General features: G+C 45.6%; 1 protein-coding gene across 2 annotated transcripts in view; it reads left to right on the top strand.

The window, feature by feature from the left end:
* FBH1 (F-box DNA helicase 1) overlaps window positions 1-11,764 on the top strand; it is a 42,304-nt gene extending 30,540 nt beyond the window's left edge. For both annotated transcript variants that reach the window (XM_074976105.1, XM_074976114.1), the window contains 6 exons: window positions 2,161-2,236; window positions 6,777-6,974; window positions 8,171-8,296; window positions 8,819-8,925; window positions 9,761-9,892; window positions 10,740-11,764. In XM_074976105.1, coding sequence (XP_074832206.1) covers window positions 2,161-2,236; window positions 6,777-6,974; window positions 8,171-8,296; window positions 8,819-8,925; window positions 9,761-9,892; window positions 10,740-10,871 — 771 coding nt within the window. In that variant the 3' untranslated portion in view covers window positions 10,872-11,764. The remainder of the gene's footprint in view (window positions 1-2,160; window positions 2,237-6,776; window positions 6,975-8,170; window positions 8,297-8,818; window positions 8,926-9,760; window positions 9,893-10,739) is intronic.
* The last annotated feature ends 3,183 nt before the right edge of the window (window positions 11,765-14,947 follow it).

Raw genomic sequence — 14,947 nt, 5'->3', positions numbered from 1 at the left:
AGGTGTACTTGTGTGAAGTAGGCAGTAGCAAGCCTAACTCTTAATTCCCAAGTTTCTCTGGGGTAGGGGTGAATAAACTTTTTACATAGGGCCCCACTCTTCGTCTCTACAGTTAGCAGGGCCCCACCAACCTATCTACTGGGGGGAGGGATTTTGGTTATGTATGGATTTCTTTATATATATATATATATAAATGTATGTATAAATAAAAGAAAAACCTTTTGGCACGTATAAGAAGATAAGTCTGTGGAATGTAAAAACTTGATGAATCGTTCTACAAATGTGAATACACATACGTAAAAACAACAACAATTTCCACATTTCCTAATGAGATGGATGAGCCTGAGACCCTGCAGCTGATCATGCTGTGCCCCACTAATTTTCACACCCCGTCCAAGGGGGCCTGCCCCCACTTTGTGCAACCCTGCTCTGGGGTGCACATTAGTCTATGAAGTTATCAGTGGGTTGAGTGGAATGCTCAGAAGTGTTCAGTATTGGCTTAAGTCGACTGCTATTGAAGTCAGCCATAAAACTGATCAACTTCAGAGAAGGCAGAGTTAAACTAGTGCCAAGTGCTTTGACATAGTTTTTGTGGTTTCTCATAACTTTCTTAATGTTCAGATTGTTGAGACAGGAGCCAAGTGGCTTTCATCTGTTGAGCATTTTCTAAAATGCCCAGAAGAAGTGTTCATAATAATAACAGCAAAGCTGAACATATTCTAGCAGTAGCAACAAGGTGTTTGATTTTTTTGTATTTAATCTCTATGTAGGATTTTTTTTTCAGGTCTGCAGATAATGAGGACTAAAGTTTTGGGAGTCATATTTTCAAATTTCACACTAAATTTGCATCAGCAAAAAATGTGCAGGCAATTGTATTATAAGCAATAAAATGTACTCATGCTTTGGCATGCTCCAATTTTGCATAGGCACTTTGATATTAATACTTCACTCTTGAATAACACAACTCTTCTGAGCTGCTCAAAGTGTTTTACAAAGAGTTATGAATGAAGGCCCTTCAGTCTCTGTCCAAAATGGGTGAGTTATTCTCACGGAAGCAATGAAGAACTGGAGGCACAGAGACATTCAGCAATCTGCCCAGATTACTCAACAAGCATGTGGAAGAGCCAGAAAGAAGATTCTAATCTTTTGAATTTTAGTTCTGTGCTGTAAGCGATAGAATGTCTTGCGCTTCCTTTAGTCATGAAGCTAAGCAAAAACTGGACTCTCCAACCTATAGGAAATTCAGACGTTTCAATATTTTTGCTTTCTGAATTGGCCTGAACCCCCAAATTTCCTGAATCAAGTTCCCCATCTTGATCTGGAAGTGAGGAAATACAATTTTCTTTTGACACTTTCCATTTATAAATGAAGTGCTTCATTATCAAAACTAGTGTTTCATTTTGGCTTGCTGAGCCAAACTTCAACATCAATGGCAGATCCTTTTCCTGCCACGCTGTCTCATGGAATTGCTAGTTCCAGTGCCTCATATCCTCTTTCTACCCTATTAGCCAGGCTTTCTGGCCTGACTGTCTCCCATGATGCTCCGTGGTACCGAGACTGCTATTATGCATCTCGCAGTTCATCGGGTGTATCATGGGAAGCAAAGCCCTGCCATGGAGCCGAGACTTTATAGGAGAATAGAGGCATGACATACCTAGAACTCCAACTTCCATGGAACAAATTTGGGGAAATACGATTTAATGTCAAACTGCCTTGAAATGAAATGTTTTGGTTTAGTTCAACTGATGGAAGTACTTCTAGCTGAATTGAAAATTGTTGGAAAATCAAAGCTACATTCTCTTGAAAAATCATTTTGACAGAAAACTTCCCAACTAGGAAACTAATCCACGAAATACTTTCCTGGCTGCAAAACATGGGAATTGGCAGGGATTTTTTCCATTGCTCTTTGTGTGTGTGGTTTTTTTGTGTGTGTCATCTGGGATCGTCCACTAGTTTTAGGCCAAATTATTTTTTTCTAGCTTAGTGATTTCTGCCTACTGGAGTCTGCATTTTATGAATGTAGCTTCATCTTTTGAGTTATTTTCTCTATTTGCATTTCAGTGAATCTGATACATTTTTGGCAGGAAATTAGCTCATTTGTAAACTTTTAAGTAGGACCTTCAGTTGGGTCGATTTTAAGATAATCTTTTATCTATGTAGGGGCTTAAAAATTTTGGATTAGACAAAATTCATGATATTTGGAAACTTCTTCAACCTGCAGAGGCCCATGTGAGATGTGAGTATATTCTCATGTTTTCTTCCTCAAAGTGATGTACCATGTTAATTTCTCTAACTTCTAACATATCTCCAGCTGCCTCATGTGATGCATGTAAAATTCTTCCACTTCAGTATGACCAGGGGAATCACTTCTTTGTTCGTCTTATGTGTGATTTGTACCTGGCTGGTTGTGTGGTGGGAACAGCTGTCGGTATTCATTATTTCTTTGTTGCTACTGGCGTAGTGGAAATGTGGAATCTGACGTTATAACTACCGCTTACACTTCCAGATCTTGTCATCTACAATCCTTGTTCTCGACTAGAAAAGTCCACTAAACTTTGGTTTATCTTGATTCTTGTAATGTCTTTGAGACAGAACGGAGGTATTTATAAAACATTTTGCACACTGAATACCTTTTATGTAGACTCAGGGTGTGGTTCAGAGGAACTTTATTCAATTCACTTATACAAAACAAAGCAAAATAAACTTTCTTCACCTTGGACACCTAATCTACCTGTGTCTGAAGCTTTGTTTGTGGACGTTTGGTGAAGCCTGCAAGCAAATCAAGATTCATAATGGAAATTCAGTTGTGCCTTTTAAACCTGGTGGGAGTGCCTTACTGCCTCTTTAGAGAATGGGCCGTTAGGAAAAGTGCCCCTGTGTAAGAACATAGCCTCTACGTGATAGGGTTAAACTCCAGGGATCTTGGCTGTTTCTAAGTTAAAAATGTGGTTTTTGTCCTGCTCTAACTTCATTAATAAATTCAGTCATTGATTCCAAGGCCAGAAAGGACCATCGTGATCCTCTCATCTGACCTTCTGCATTATACAGGCTGGAGAACTTCCCCAGAATAATTCCTGCAGAAGATCTTGAGTGTAAAAAGAGTTTGAAGAATCCACCATATCCCTTTGTAGCTTTCTCCAGAGGTTAATTTCTCTCATTGTTAAAACTCATGCCTTATTGCCAGTCTCAGTTTGTGTAGCATTGACTTCCAGCCATTGGATCTTGTTAGACCTTTCTCTGCTAGACTGAAGAGTGCTTTAGTCAATATTTGTTCCCCATGTAGGTGCTTAGATGGTAATCCAGTGATCCCTTAACATTCTCGGTTAAGATAAATAGACTAGAGCTCAAACTATCACTATAATCTGCACTTTCAAATCCTTTCATCATTTCTTCTTTGAGCTCACTCCAGTAGGGACACTCCAATCTGACACCATCAGCCAAGGATTGAACAGAGACTGGGAGTGTTTGGCCCATTACAAAAGCAGTTTCTTTGCTCTTGATGTTCACATTAGCTACTGATAATGGGCCACGGCCTCCCTGACTGAACTGACTTTATTTCTCTTCTGTTGATGTTCACAACTCCACATTAACTGCTGATAATGGGCCACATCCTCTGTAACTGAGCAGACCTTGTCAACTCTGGCCCTCCCTTTGACTGAGACTCCGTCTCAAACCCTCCTCTGAAACTCCCCCACTCATACATCTGATGAAGCGGGTCTTTGCCCACAAAAGCTTATAATCCAAAATATCTGTTAGTCTACACGGTGCCACAGGACTTCTTGGTGGTTTTGAAGATACAGACTAACTCAGCTACCTCTCTGATTCCAGTAGGGATGTAAAAGCTTAGCTGGTTACCCAGTAAGCATTGGCTTACCAGAATGTTTACCAGGTAATCAACTGGATGGCCATCCGTGCCAGGCCAGAGCAGCCCTAGCTGCATCAGACGAACCAGCTGGACCCAGACTGCTCTGGGCTGGCAGGCAAGATTCCAGCTTCAGCCCCACAAGGGAGGGCATGTGAAACCTCATTATCAGTTGTGGCTCCGGCCACACCACACTCGGGCATGCCCTGGGGGAGAAGCACAGTCCTGGCCCTAGCTACCGTCTGCCGGCCTACCAGTGGCTAACCGACATAATTTTAATTGTTTAACCAGTTAACTATTTTAATGGATAGTTACATCCCTACTCTCCAGTTTATCAACATCCTTTTTGAATTATGGGCACTAGAACTAGACACAGGATTTCAGCAGTGGTTGAATCAGGACCAAATTCAGAGGTAAAATAACTTCTCTGCTCCTAGCTGAGATTCACTGTTTATGTATCTCAGGATTGCATTAGCTGTTTTGGACAGAGCATCACAATGGGAACTCATATTCCACGATTACCCTCAAGGTACCTGCCCCCACCGCCAGTCTTTTTCAGAGTCACTGCTTCTCTGGATAGAATCGGCTGTCCTGTAAGACTGGCCTAGATGTGTACTTTTACATTTAGGCGTATTAATATGCACATTGTTCACTTGTTTTAATTTACCAAGCCATCCAGAATCAATGACCGGTACTCTTCATTATTTACTATTCCCCCAGTTTTTGTGTCATCTGCAAGCTTTATCCATGCTGATTTTATGTTTCCTTTTAGGTCATTGATAAAATGACCTAAAATCACAAGAGCCAAAATCTGCTCCCCGCAGGAACCCATCGCAAACACACCCACTTAATGACGATTCTCCTTTTATGATTATATGTTGAGACGTATCAGCCACTATTTAGTCCATTTCATGTGTGCTCTATTAATTTTATACCCAGGCTCCTACGATTGATGTGCAGGCAATTCAGGAATTTGTTCTTTTCACATCTCTTTGTTCATTGATTTAATTTTGTTCTCAACAGCTTCATTTTTTGGGGTGAGCCACTTCTATCTTCTCTCCCCTTTTGCTATTATTTTGACTACTGGGACAGGCTGGCTAGAGAAAATTGGTCTCCCTTCTATTGAGATAGAGACTATCCATATTAGAGACTCTCCATATCTCCATAGAGACTATCCCTACGTGGCTCTGTGAAGTCAAAACCTTCCCCCCATGTGGCTTGTCTAGTCAAGGATTCATTTCCAGAATCCTTTGCCTTTGGTCTTCCTTCTTTTGTGGGACAGACAAGATTTCGCAGATGATTGCTTCAATATTCTTCATCTACCTTGCCGTCATCAGTTCTCTACACACTATTCCCCAACACAGTGTCGTTAGTGCCTGGACGAGCTATAGCCATCGCCAGAGATCCTTGCCGGTTGACTTCAGGAGTTTACTGAATCTTTGAGTGGGGTCATGTGTCTCAGCTTTGGGAAGGCAGAACACTATCCTGTTGCCATGCTATCCCCTTACAAAATGTTCTTTTGAGTCTTCTTAATCTTCAATCTCCAGTAAGGATTGTCTGTTTTCTTGGTGAGGTGGAGAACTCTTTGTGAGTCAAGTTGATTTTCTCATGTTAGGCTGAGCTGTCATCCACATGAATATCCTGTGTATCATAGAATCATAGAACGCTAGGACTGGAAGGGACCTTGAGAGGTCATCGAGTCCAGCCCCCTGCCCTCATGACAGGACCAAGTACTGTCTAGACCATCCCTGATAGACATTTATCTAACCTGTTCTTAAATATCTCCAGAGATAGAAATTCTACAACCTCCCTAGGCAATTTAGTCCAGTGTTTGACCACCCTGACAGTTAGGAACTTTTTCCTAATGTCCAACCCAAACCTCCCTTGCTGCAGTCCGTTGCTTCTTGTTCTCTCCTCAAAGGCCAAGAAGAACAAGTTTCTCCCTTCCTTCTCTTTATGACACCCTTTTAGAAACTTGAAAACTGCTATCATGTCCCCCCCCCCGTCTTCTTTTTTCCAAACTAAACAAGCCCAATATCTCTGTTTTCCGTGGAGCTGCTGGGTCTTGAGCAGTATCTTCCAAAGTTTCCATGCTGAGGATCTGGCATCACTTTAAAGCTGTTAGTTGAACGGAGTTCATCCCAGTCCTGTTTTTCTCATCACTGTCCAGCTATGTAGAATGCTCCCTTGACCTCCTGCTTTTAGAGCCATCAGGCCTCCTCTCTGACTCCCTTGCTCTTCAGTTCCTTGGTGGCAAGCACCAAGCTGCCTTGAACCTGTTGTTTCACAAACCCAGAGGTGTAGGAGCTCCGCTCTGATTTTTCAGGAGCATCTCTACTTGTTCTTTCAATCCAGGTATCATTTCCTCCAGCACAGCCTCCAACTTGCACTTCACAAACAGCAAATCCCTTCTGTCAGAAGAGAGAATATGGCACCCCCATTGCAGGTCACCACCACTGCTTTTTCGCTGGTTGTCTTGATAGTTATAAGAATACCTTGACTTCTGTAAGAATCCACCCCATAAACTCTTCTGTGACCCCAAAAGTATCCCAGTATTTCCAAAAGGACATCAACCATTTAGACAAATAGCAAGGTTTCTTGAGATACCACAGCTTCTTCTGCTAATGAGACGTACTTATGCAATTTTTGTGTATTAAGTGCATTACAAAAGAGGTTATTATCTTTATCTGTGTTTTATACATGGGGAACCTGAGGCATGGAAAATTGAAGTGACTTGCCCAAACCCACTTAACAGCCAAGGGTGGAAGTTGGGAATAGAACCCAAGTCCTAGTTGAGTGCTGGATCCACTAGGCCATGTTGCCGCCCCTACTTACTCTCTCAAGTTTGGAGTAAAAAATGCTACCAGTTGTGCATTTCTTGTGTGTTAAAGTTATTCAATACACTTTTCCCTAGTGAATCTCCAAATTGATGACCGCTTTATCAAGAAGTGGGTGGACAAGGATGGCTTCCAGGGTTTAAAGACCTATGCATCGAAAACTGAAGACAAGGAGCTGGAAACGAAAATTGCAATTGTGGAGAAGTACAATGTCCGGATTCCTGAGCTGGTGGCGAGGATAAAGAGCAATCATATATCAAATATAGAATTTGCAGGTAAAGGAAAACACACTTTCTCTTTCCCCGAGAAGGAAATTGACTCCTCTTCTTTAATCCACCCTCATGTCCCCCTGCTCTTCAAACAGTGCACTTGGTCCAAGGTGGTCTTGCACGCAAGAAGGAATGAAGCAGCTCCTTCTGGGATGTTCCTAGGATCGCTTTTGAATTAATTTTCCTCTGGAGCACTGATGAGTTAGGTTCCACTGGAGCTGAATGAGGAGCTAACAGTCTGACCCAATGTGTTCCCTTACCCTGCCTATTAAAATTCACATTCAATACATCTGCTGGGTGCTGGCTTAAATTTCTGGGAGAGGACTGGTGGACTTACAATATGAAACAGACGACACTTGTTTGCGTTTCAGTCTGGGCTGGAGTGTCTGGTAACTGGGCATTTTCCTGGTGGCCAATACCGGGTAGTGGATTAGTGCAAACAAGAGCTCCGGTCTGGGAGTTTCTCTCTCTTGGCACTTGGCTAAAAGTTGACAGAGAGAGACAAGATGGGTAGAGGTAATATCCAATAGCAGCTGGTCCAGTGAAAGGTATTACATCACCTATCTTCTCTTGCTTCCAGTTAACGTTTAAAAGCAAGTGAAACTACAAATGTAGAACAAGGTACAGGTTGAAACTCTCTTCCCTTGCACTCTCTTATCTGGCAACATCTGTAATCTGGCATGATTTTGGTTAGCCGGATGTACACTTATCATGGGCTTGGCCAAGCTTCCTGCGGTCCCATGATGTTTGTTTCCAGCCACGAGTCTTGGTCCTCAGTGTTTTTTAGCTCTGATTTACCCCAAATGTCTTTTAGGAGCCCAGTAAGCAGCGGAAGTGTTGGTAATTCTGCTAGACAATGTCGACCCTGTGGTCCAGCAAATTCTCTCATTCAGCACTGGTCAGGTGCCGAGGGTGCCGGCCTGGAGAGGTTCAACCTGTAGCTAGTTGTTCGGCTGGAGGGTTTTTTATTTGAGTTTTGCATTTTAATCCATCATTATACCATTGTTAAAATTGCTTCATTTTAACTTTTATGGAGAGTCTAGAACAGGTTTATTGCTAATCAGGTTGGGGGGTTTTAACATGCTGGACTAAAGAGGTTCAACCTGAGAGTTACACGGTACATAAAATGTTTAGTCAATAACGAGCTATAAAAGCAGCAGTGCGGGTACGTTGACTGATCTCTCAATGTATGTTTGTTCTAGATTACGTAATCGGCACCGTACACAAAGCCAAAGGCTTGGAGTTTGATACTGTGCTGGTTGCAGATGATTTTGTGAAAATCCCTTCTGCCTGGCATAATCTCCAGAGGCTGCCTCACTTTCGTATTGGTAAGGGAGATCCTTTATATTGGAACCCTTCTTTTTCCCTAAAGGAATAGGTGATGCACTGGGGTGGGGGCGGGCAGGGAAGGTTTAATCTCCCCCACCCCCCCATGAGGGTCAGCCCTCCTGAGACATAGGTTTGGGCTTGTCTCTGGCCATACCTCACAATGTCATCTCTCAGGTTAGTAGCTGACAACAAGTTCACTGCACAGGGAACACATATTGTTCCTGCTTTGACCAGCAACAAATGGATGTGCCCCAAGGTAGAGAATATTCTGTTGACTGTGTTTCATAGAAGTCCTCTCGTGGTTACGTAACAAACACCTGGTGAGGTACCATGCCACCATGTTATCTCCTTCTTAAGAGACACCAACCATGTTGCTGTGGCATACCCAGCTCTTAAATCTTCATCTGAATTCAGCAGTGTGGAGAACTAGCTGAAATGCCAGAACAGATCCCAAAGTTTCAGAAATCTCTTGTAACACTTGTTGGTTTGGCTTTTTCCTGTTCTCTCCAATCCCCACCTAGACATGTATTCTGAAGATGAATGGAACTTGCTTTATGTTGCGGCGACTCGTGCCAAAAAGCATCTGTTAATGACCAAGTCCCTAGAAAACCTTTTGACTTTGGCTGGGGTGAGTTTCACATGCAGTAGCCAAAGGACCTGGAGGTACTGGCATTTGGATGTGTGAGCAGGATATTACAATGGGTCCCTGGCAAGTTAACAAGGAAACAGTGTATCAAATGTTTTGAATAACATCTGTGCTACAGTCCCATGCTGGAGAAGCTTGAGGTGTTCTGGTAACACGATGTGGGTGGTGTAATGGGAAGGAAGGTCGAACAGTAAGAAGGGAGACCAAGGCTCTGTCTGCACAACCCTGGAAGATTGACCTTCCGGGGTTCAGTTTTGCATATCTATTATGGACATGCGAAATTGACCTCTCAGGGGTCGCAGTCGAAACTCTCCCGTTGACCTTCCCACTACAGACAGCCAAGTTAGCCGAGTGCAGATATGTCAGTTTTAGCTACGCAGTTGCCGTCGCTTAGAATTGCATATCTGTGGTCGACTTACTTTGCCTAGTGTAGACGTAGCTTGAGGCTCGTGCTGTTCTCTGAACAGTGGGATGAATTCTCCACTTACTTAACACCAGTTTAGGTCCAGAGCTACTGAGGAGATATTGGTTCTTAGCCTTTGTATTGCCTGGTGTGGTTTTAATTGCAGCCTCAGTGTAGCTTGAATATTGCTGTTAGATTCATTACCTGATTACAGTACAGCGCTGATTCTGCATCTCTCCCTTACCCCAAGCGTGTGTGTTCTTTCCTGCATGGCCCATCCTCAGAGTCTTCTTTCAAGTGATTTGGGGGTTGGATTTTCTTAAGCTCTGATGTTGCAGATCTTCACTGCTCACAACCCCCTGCCCACGTTTGGACATCCTGAGCTCACTGCAAGCCTTGTTCCTCCTTTTGCAGGAGTATTTCTTACGGCCAGAGTTGAGCAGCGAGGCCTTAAAGGAAGGGGCAATTCGTTGCTCTGTCTCAGGGTGCCACAATGCTGTGCCTGCCGATTCCATTCTAACCATGAAGAAAGTGCCCTTCGCTTACGTAAGTCTCCTCCCCTCTTGTGCTTTGTGGCCTTGGTGCCAGGCTGGTAACCCAGGAGACATTGTGTACTTAGCCTTCTAGCTACTCTCCCCTGCTGGCCTCCAGCCCCTGCTCCCAGGTTCCTCTCCTGGCCGTCACATGCTCCACTTCTCAGCTCTGCTGCCCTCTTCCTGGTCCTGGTTGTAGGCCACCAGCTTCCTGGCTGTCCACTGAAGTTTCACAGCCCTGGCCACCTGCTCCACAGCCCCTGGCTACAGCTTCCCAGCGGTGAGCCACCACTTCTCAGCCCCAGCCATGGGTCACCGGCTTCCTGGCCTGGCCACTGTTCCTAGGCCAGAGCTCTCTGGCCACTGCTAGCCCCACTCCCAGCCACCGTGGCTCTCTGGTCGGTAACACTGGCAGTCCTGCTGAACCAGAGAGTCTTCGATTTCAGAGGTTCAACCTGTAATTTGACTGACCTCCCGGGTTAGGTGGGGAAGAAAACATCCCTTAACCATGTTGGAGAGGTGCGCGATACCACTATGACAGGAGCCATGTAAGTACATCACTATATACTGGTCCCCGAGCGCTCAGGTCCTCCTCATCCCACTGGGTCAGTTCTGGGTGTAGTGAAATTGCAGGTGTAATTTTTGTTGCAGGCTGTTTTGGAAGGGGTGAGAAGTAGGTGACAAACACAAGACCCACTGGGTCTGATTCCACAGCAATATTCCCGATTCCTGTGTCATCCAGCATCTGGGAGTTCAGTCTACGTATTGGCCCATTAGGTCTGCGAGAGAAGAGGCAGAGACTCTGTATTTCCCTAATCATGTCCGTTAAAATTGCTGCCTCTTGATCCTTTTTTCCACAGAGCAACGGCACCAAAGACCAAGGTGGTTACCTGTGCCATGCTTGTGTGCAGCAGCGTCTCGGCCCCCTGACACAGCTAACCATTTCCCCTGAGCTGCTCCAGGCCATGGAGGTCTTCAATGAAGTGTTATAAAGTCAAAGGCACCTTGCTGTTCTCCATAACCGGCTCTGAAAACAGGAGGGGGCTGTTTTTATGGCCTCGATCTGGCTCTGAAGTCTTTTGGAGGTCTGTAGATGACACCTCCGTATTGTCACTGATGTCCTTGGAGAAATGAAGTAGTTGGTCCACGCATGAGCTCGTGAAGAGGACGACAAGGGGGCTGTCCGGGAAGATGCTGTGAATAAGATGCTGTGAATAAGGTTATCCCTTCGTTACAAGGTGGGATAGCTTGGTCATTGCGTTCAAGGTGTCTTCATTGTATGGAATGCAGACTGCCGAACATGCACAATACTAGGTGCACTCTGACTTGGCAGACTTTCTTTCTGAACGTTTGCCTACTGGTCGCACAAGTTGCCCATCAGCGTGGCTGGCTCCTGTCAGTGGTAGGCATTCAGGTGACTGGCTTTTATGACAGCCCAGCCTTTTTGCAATAGTTAAGCCCCATGCTAATGCATTGTGGTCACTGGGCAAACTGAAATAAAATGCAAAATTAAGGGAGATGTTGCCAAAGCATTGAATTGCTAATGAAGGAACTTCTTCATGGAATTAGTTTTCATGGGGCTGATCTCCTCTGCGAGAGTAATAGCTGACTACCCATGCATTGAGTTGAGAATGTCTTTAACATGTCATCCTTGGGCGATCCCCAGTCTCTACATCTGCCCCTTTCTCTCTCACCCTTGGTTTTCTCTTCCATATACATCACCTCTTCAAACAACAGAGAATCAGCTCTTCAGTTAAACCTCCAGGGAATGATTGTGGAGGAGAACCAGAGTGTTTTATGCAGTGATTAAATGTGTAACAGATGCCTTTTTGCATTAAACAGTGTTTTTAATGAGAGAAAACAAAACTGTCTTTGATGGTATTTATTCACTAAAGTTCCCACTAGAGTATGTATAATATGCATTGCTTTAATGATGGATTTAGCAGTGTATCTGAGGAAGTGAGACACAAGGTTATCCCTCCTGGGAACACACCTATGACTCTGCTTTTTGCCCTTGAAATGTTGCATCATCAACCGGACTGTACAATATTTATGACAATGATCAAAGAAGTGTACAGCAGGGGCCTGGGCGTGGGGACCTATCGTATTTGTTAGTAAACCATATAACAGCAATTCTCAATCAGGGACCCAGGTTTCAGGAGGTCCACCAAAATAAACCAGAGAGCAGGGCCAGCGTTAGACGTACTGGAGCCAAGGGCAGAAAGTTGAATAGCCAGACTTGCTGCTCAGGGTGGAAGCTAAAACCCAAGTTGTCCCTCTGGAGGCTGAGGTTGACGCCTGAGTAAGGTCTGGGCTATGCTACTGGAGAAAGGTCACCTAAGCTATGCAACTCCAGCTACGAGACTAGCATAGCTGGAGTCGACATACCTTAGGTAAAATTTTTGCAGCATCCCAACTGTGGGACCTCAAGGGGAGAATCTCTTGTCGACTCTCCTTACTTCTCGTAATCTGGTGGACTACCGGGATGAACGGGGCGCCATTTGCAGTTGGTTTAGCAGGTCTTTACTAGACCAGGAGGCCAGGGACAAGGAGGGCACAGTGCAGAGCAGGCTGCCACTTGAGCCGTGTGGTGAGTGCTGGATGTTGAGGGAAGGCCAAGGGGAGGTAATCCCATGTGGCTGCTGCTGACTGCCCCAGGTAATCCACACACCCGGTAAGGTAAGGTGGGGTCGCCACTCTAGGGCCCTCAAAACCACAACCTTAACAACGGCCACACTGGCTCAGACCAATGGTTCATCTAGCTCAGTGTCGTGTCTGCCAAATGTGGCTAATGCCACATGCCCTAGAGGGGGTGAACAGAATAGGGAATCATAGAATCACAGGGCTGGAAGGGACCTCAGGAGGTCATCTGGTCCAGCCCCCTGCTTCAAGCAAGATCAGTCCCCACTAAGTCATCTCAGTCAGGACCTCGTCAAGCCGGGACTTAAAAACCTCCAGGGATTGAGATTCCGCAACCTCTCTAGGCAACACATTCCAGTGCTTCACTGCCCACCTGGGGAAAGAGTTTTTCCTAATATCCAACTTACATCTCCTGCTCTGTAGCTTCAGACTATTGCTCCTTGTTCTGCCATCTGTCACCACTGAGCACAGTCTCTCTCCATCCTCTTTAGAGCCCCCTCTTCAGGAAGTTGAAGGCTGCTATCAAAATGCCCCTCACTCTTCTCTTCTGCAGACTAAATAAGCCCAAATCCCTCAGCCTCTCCTCAGAGGTCATGTGCTCCAGCCCCCTAATCATTTTCATTGCCCTCCACTGAACCCTCTCCAATGCATCCACATCCTTTCTATACTGGGGGCGCCCAGAACTGGACACAATACTCCAGATGTGGCCACCACCTCCAGGCAACACATTCCAGTGCTTCACCACCATCCTGGGGAAGTAGTTTTTCCTAATATCTAACCTACACCTCTCTCTCTTTAACTTCAGACATTGCTCCTTGTTCTGCCCTCTGACTACTGCGAACAGTTTCTCACCCTCCTCTTTAGAGCTCCCCTTCAGGAAGTTGAAGGCTGCTATTAAATCACCCCTCAGTCTTCTCTTCTGTAAACTAAACAAGCCCAAGTCCCTCAGCCTCTCCTCATAGGTCTTGTGCTCCAGACCCTTAATCATTTTCGTTGCCCTCCGCTGAACCTGCTCCAGCACATCCACATCAAGTGATCCATCCCCTGTCATCCATTCCCAGCCGCTGACAAACAGAGGCTAGAGACACCATCCTTACCCATCCTGGCTAATAGCCATTAGCTATCCTCTGTGCTTTTGTCTAGCTCTTTTTTGAACCCTGTTAAAACCCTGGCCTTCACAACATCCCCTGGCAGGGTGTTCCACCGGTCGATGGTACTGTGTGTGAAGAGCAACAAAACTGATCTCTGCTTACATCCTACTGCCTTTGAAGTCCTCAGTTTGCAAAAGTATTCCATGTTCACTGCTCTGTAAGGCATGTCATAGAGCAGTGTTGTCCCATCGAGGGACGAATTGATTTCTATGGGCAAGTCTACGCCACTGTGCTACAGCCGTGCTGCTCTAGGGCACCAGGTGAAGACGCGCTACGTTGATGGTGGAACAGTCTCCTGTTGGCGTAATTACTCCACTTCCGCAAGAGGTGGAAGTCGGGGCTTTTTTTCTCCGGGGGGCAGGGGAGGGATGGCTCAGTGGTTTGAGCACTGGCCTGCTAAACCCCAGGTTGTGAGCTCAAGGGGGCCATTTAGGGATCTGGGGCAAATAGATTAATTTAGGAATGGTGCTTGGTCCTGCCAGGCTGCAAGAGGGGACTGGACTTCATGACCTCCCAAGGTCCCTTCCAGCTCTGAGAGGCATATCTCCATATACTTTACATTATATAACACAGGAGATCTGCATTTCAGCACCATTTTTCCCTCTGCCAGGGTTCTGCGCCCCAGCCGACTCCCAGCCATGGAGTTGCAGGTTCCTCCCCACTCCACCACTGGGGAACCTGTGGCTGAGGCTGCTGGCAGGACTTGAATTCTGGCATCTTTTTTTTTTGGAAATAAAAGCACTGGTGGAAGTTATGACAGCAGGAGACTGGCCCCCACTGATCTAGCAGGGTATGAACGGTGCTTTCAGTTGATGTAACCTCCATCGCTGGGGCATGGGGCAGGGAAGGGAAGGGGCGTGGCATGGTGTGTCTCCTTCACACTCCTGGGCAATGTAAGTTACATCAACTTAAGCAGTAACGTAGCCCAGCCCTGTGGCTGGCTGGTGCAGCAGTCAGCTGTATTTGTAAAACAGCAGGGGATCCTTCAGTGAGGAAGTCCCTGACATTAGCATGCATGGGCCAGCAGCCGTGGCTTTAAACAAGCTGTCCTGTAGCACCTTAAAGACTCAGTGGTATTTATTAGATAATGAACTTTTGTGGGTAAGACCCAGTTCATCAGGTTTTAAACGAGCGCCTACCTAACAGGCCCTGCTTCCAGCCCAGATTTCTGGGTGACAGGCTGTGAAAGCCCAACCAGTGGCACCTGGAAATAATTTAAATGCATGGTTTTATTGTGTCCAGTTCTGCCCCCTCCTGCCCCCCAGGACAGGAAGGGT

Source organism: Carettochelys insculpta, chromosome 1, assembly GCF_033958435.1.
Source record: "Carettochelys insculpta isolate YL-2023 chromosome 1, ASM3395843v1, whole genome shotgun sequence".
Taxonomy (NCBI): domain Eukaryota; kingdom Metazoa; phylum Chordata; order Testudines; family Carettochelyidae; genus Carettochelys; species Carettochelys insculpta.
This window is presented reverse-complemented; position numbering and strand designations above follow the sequence as displayed.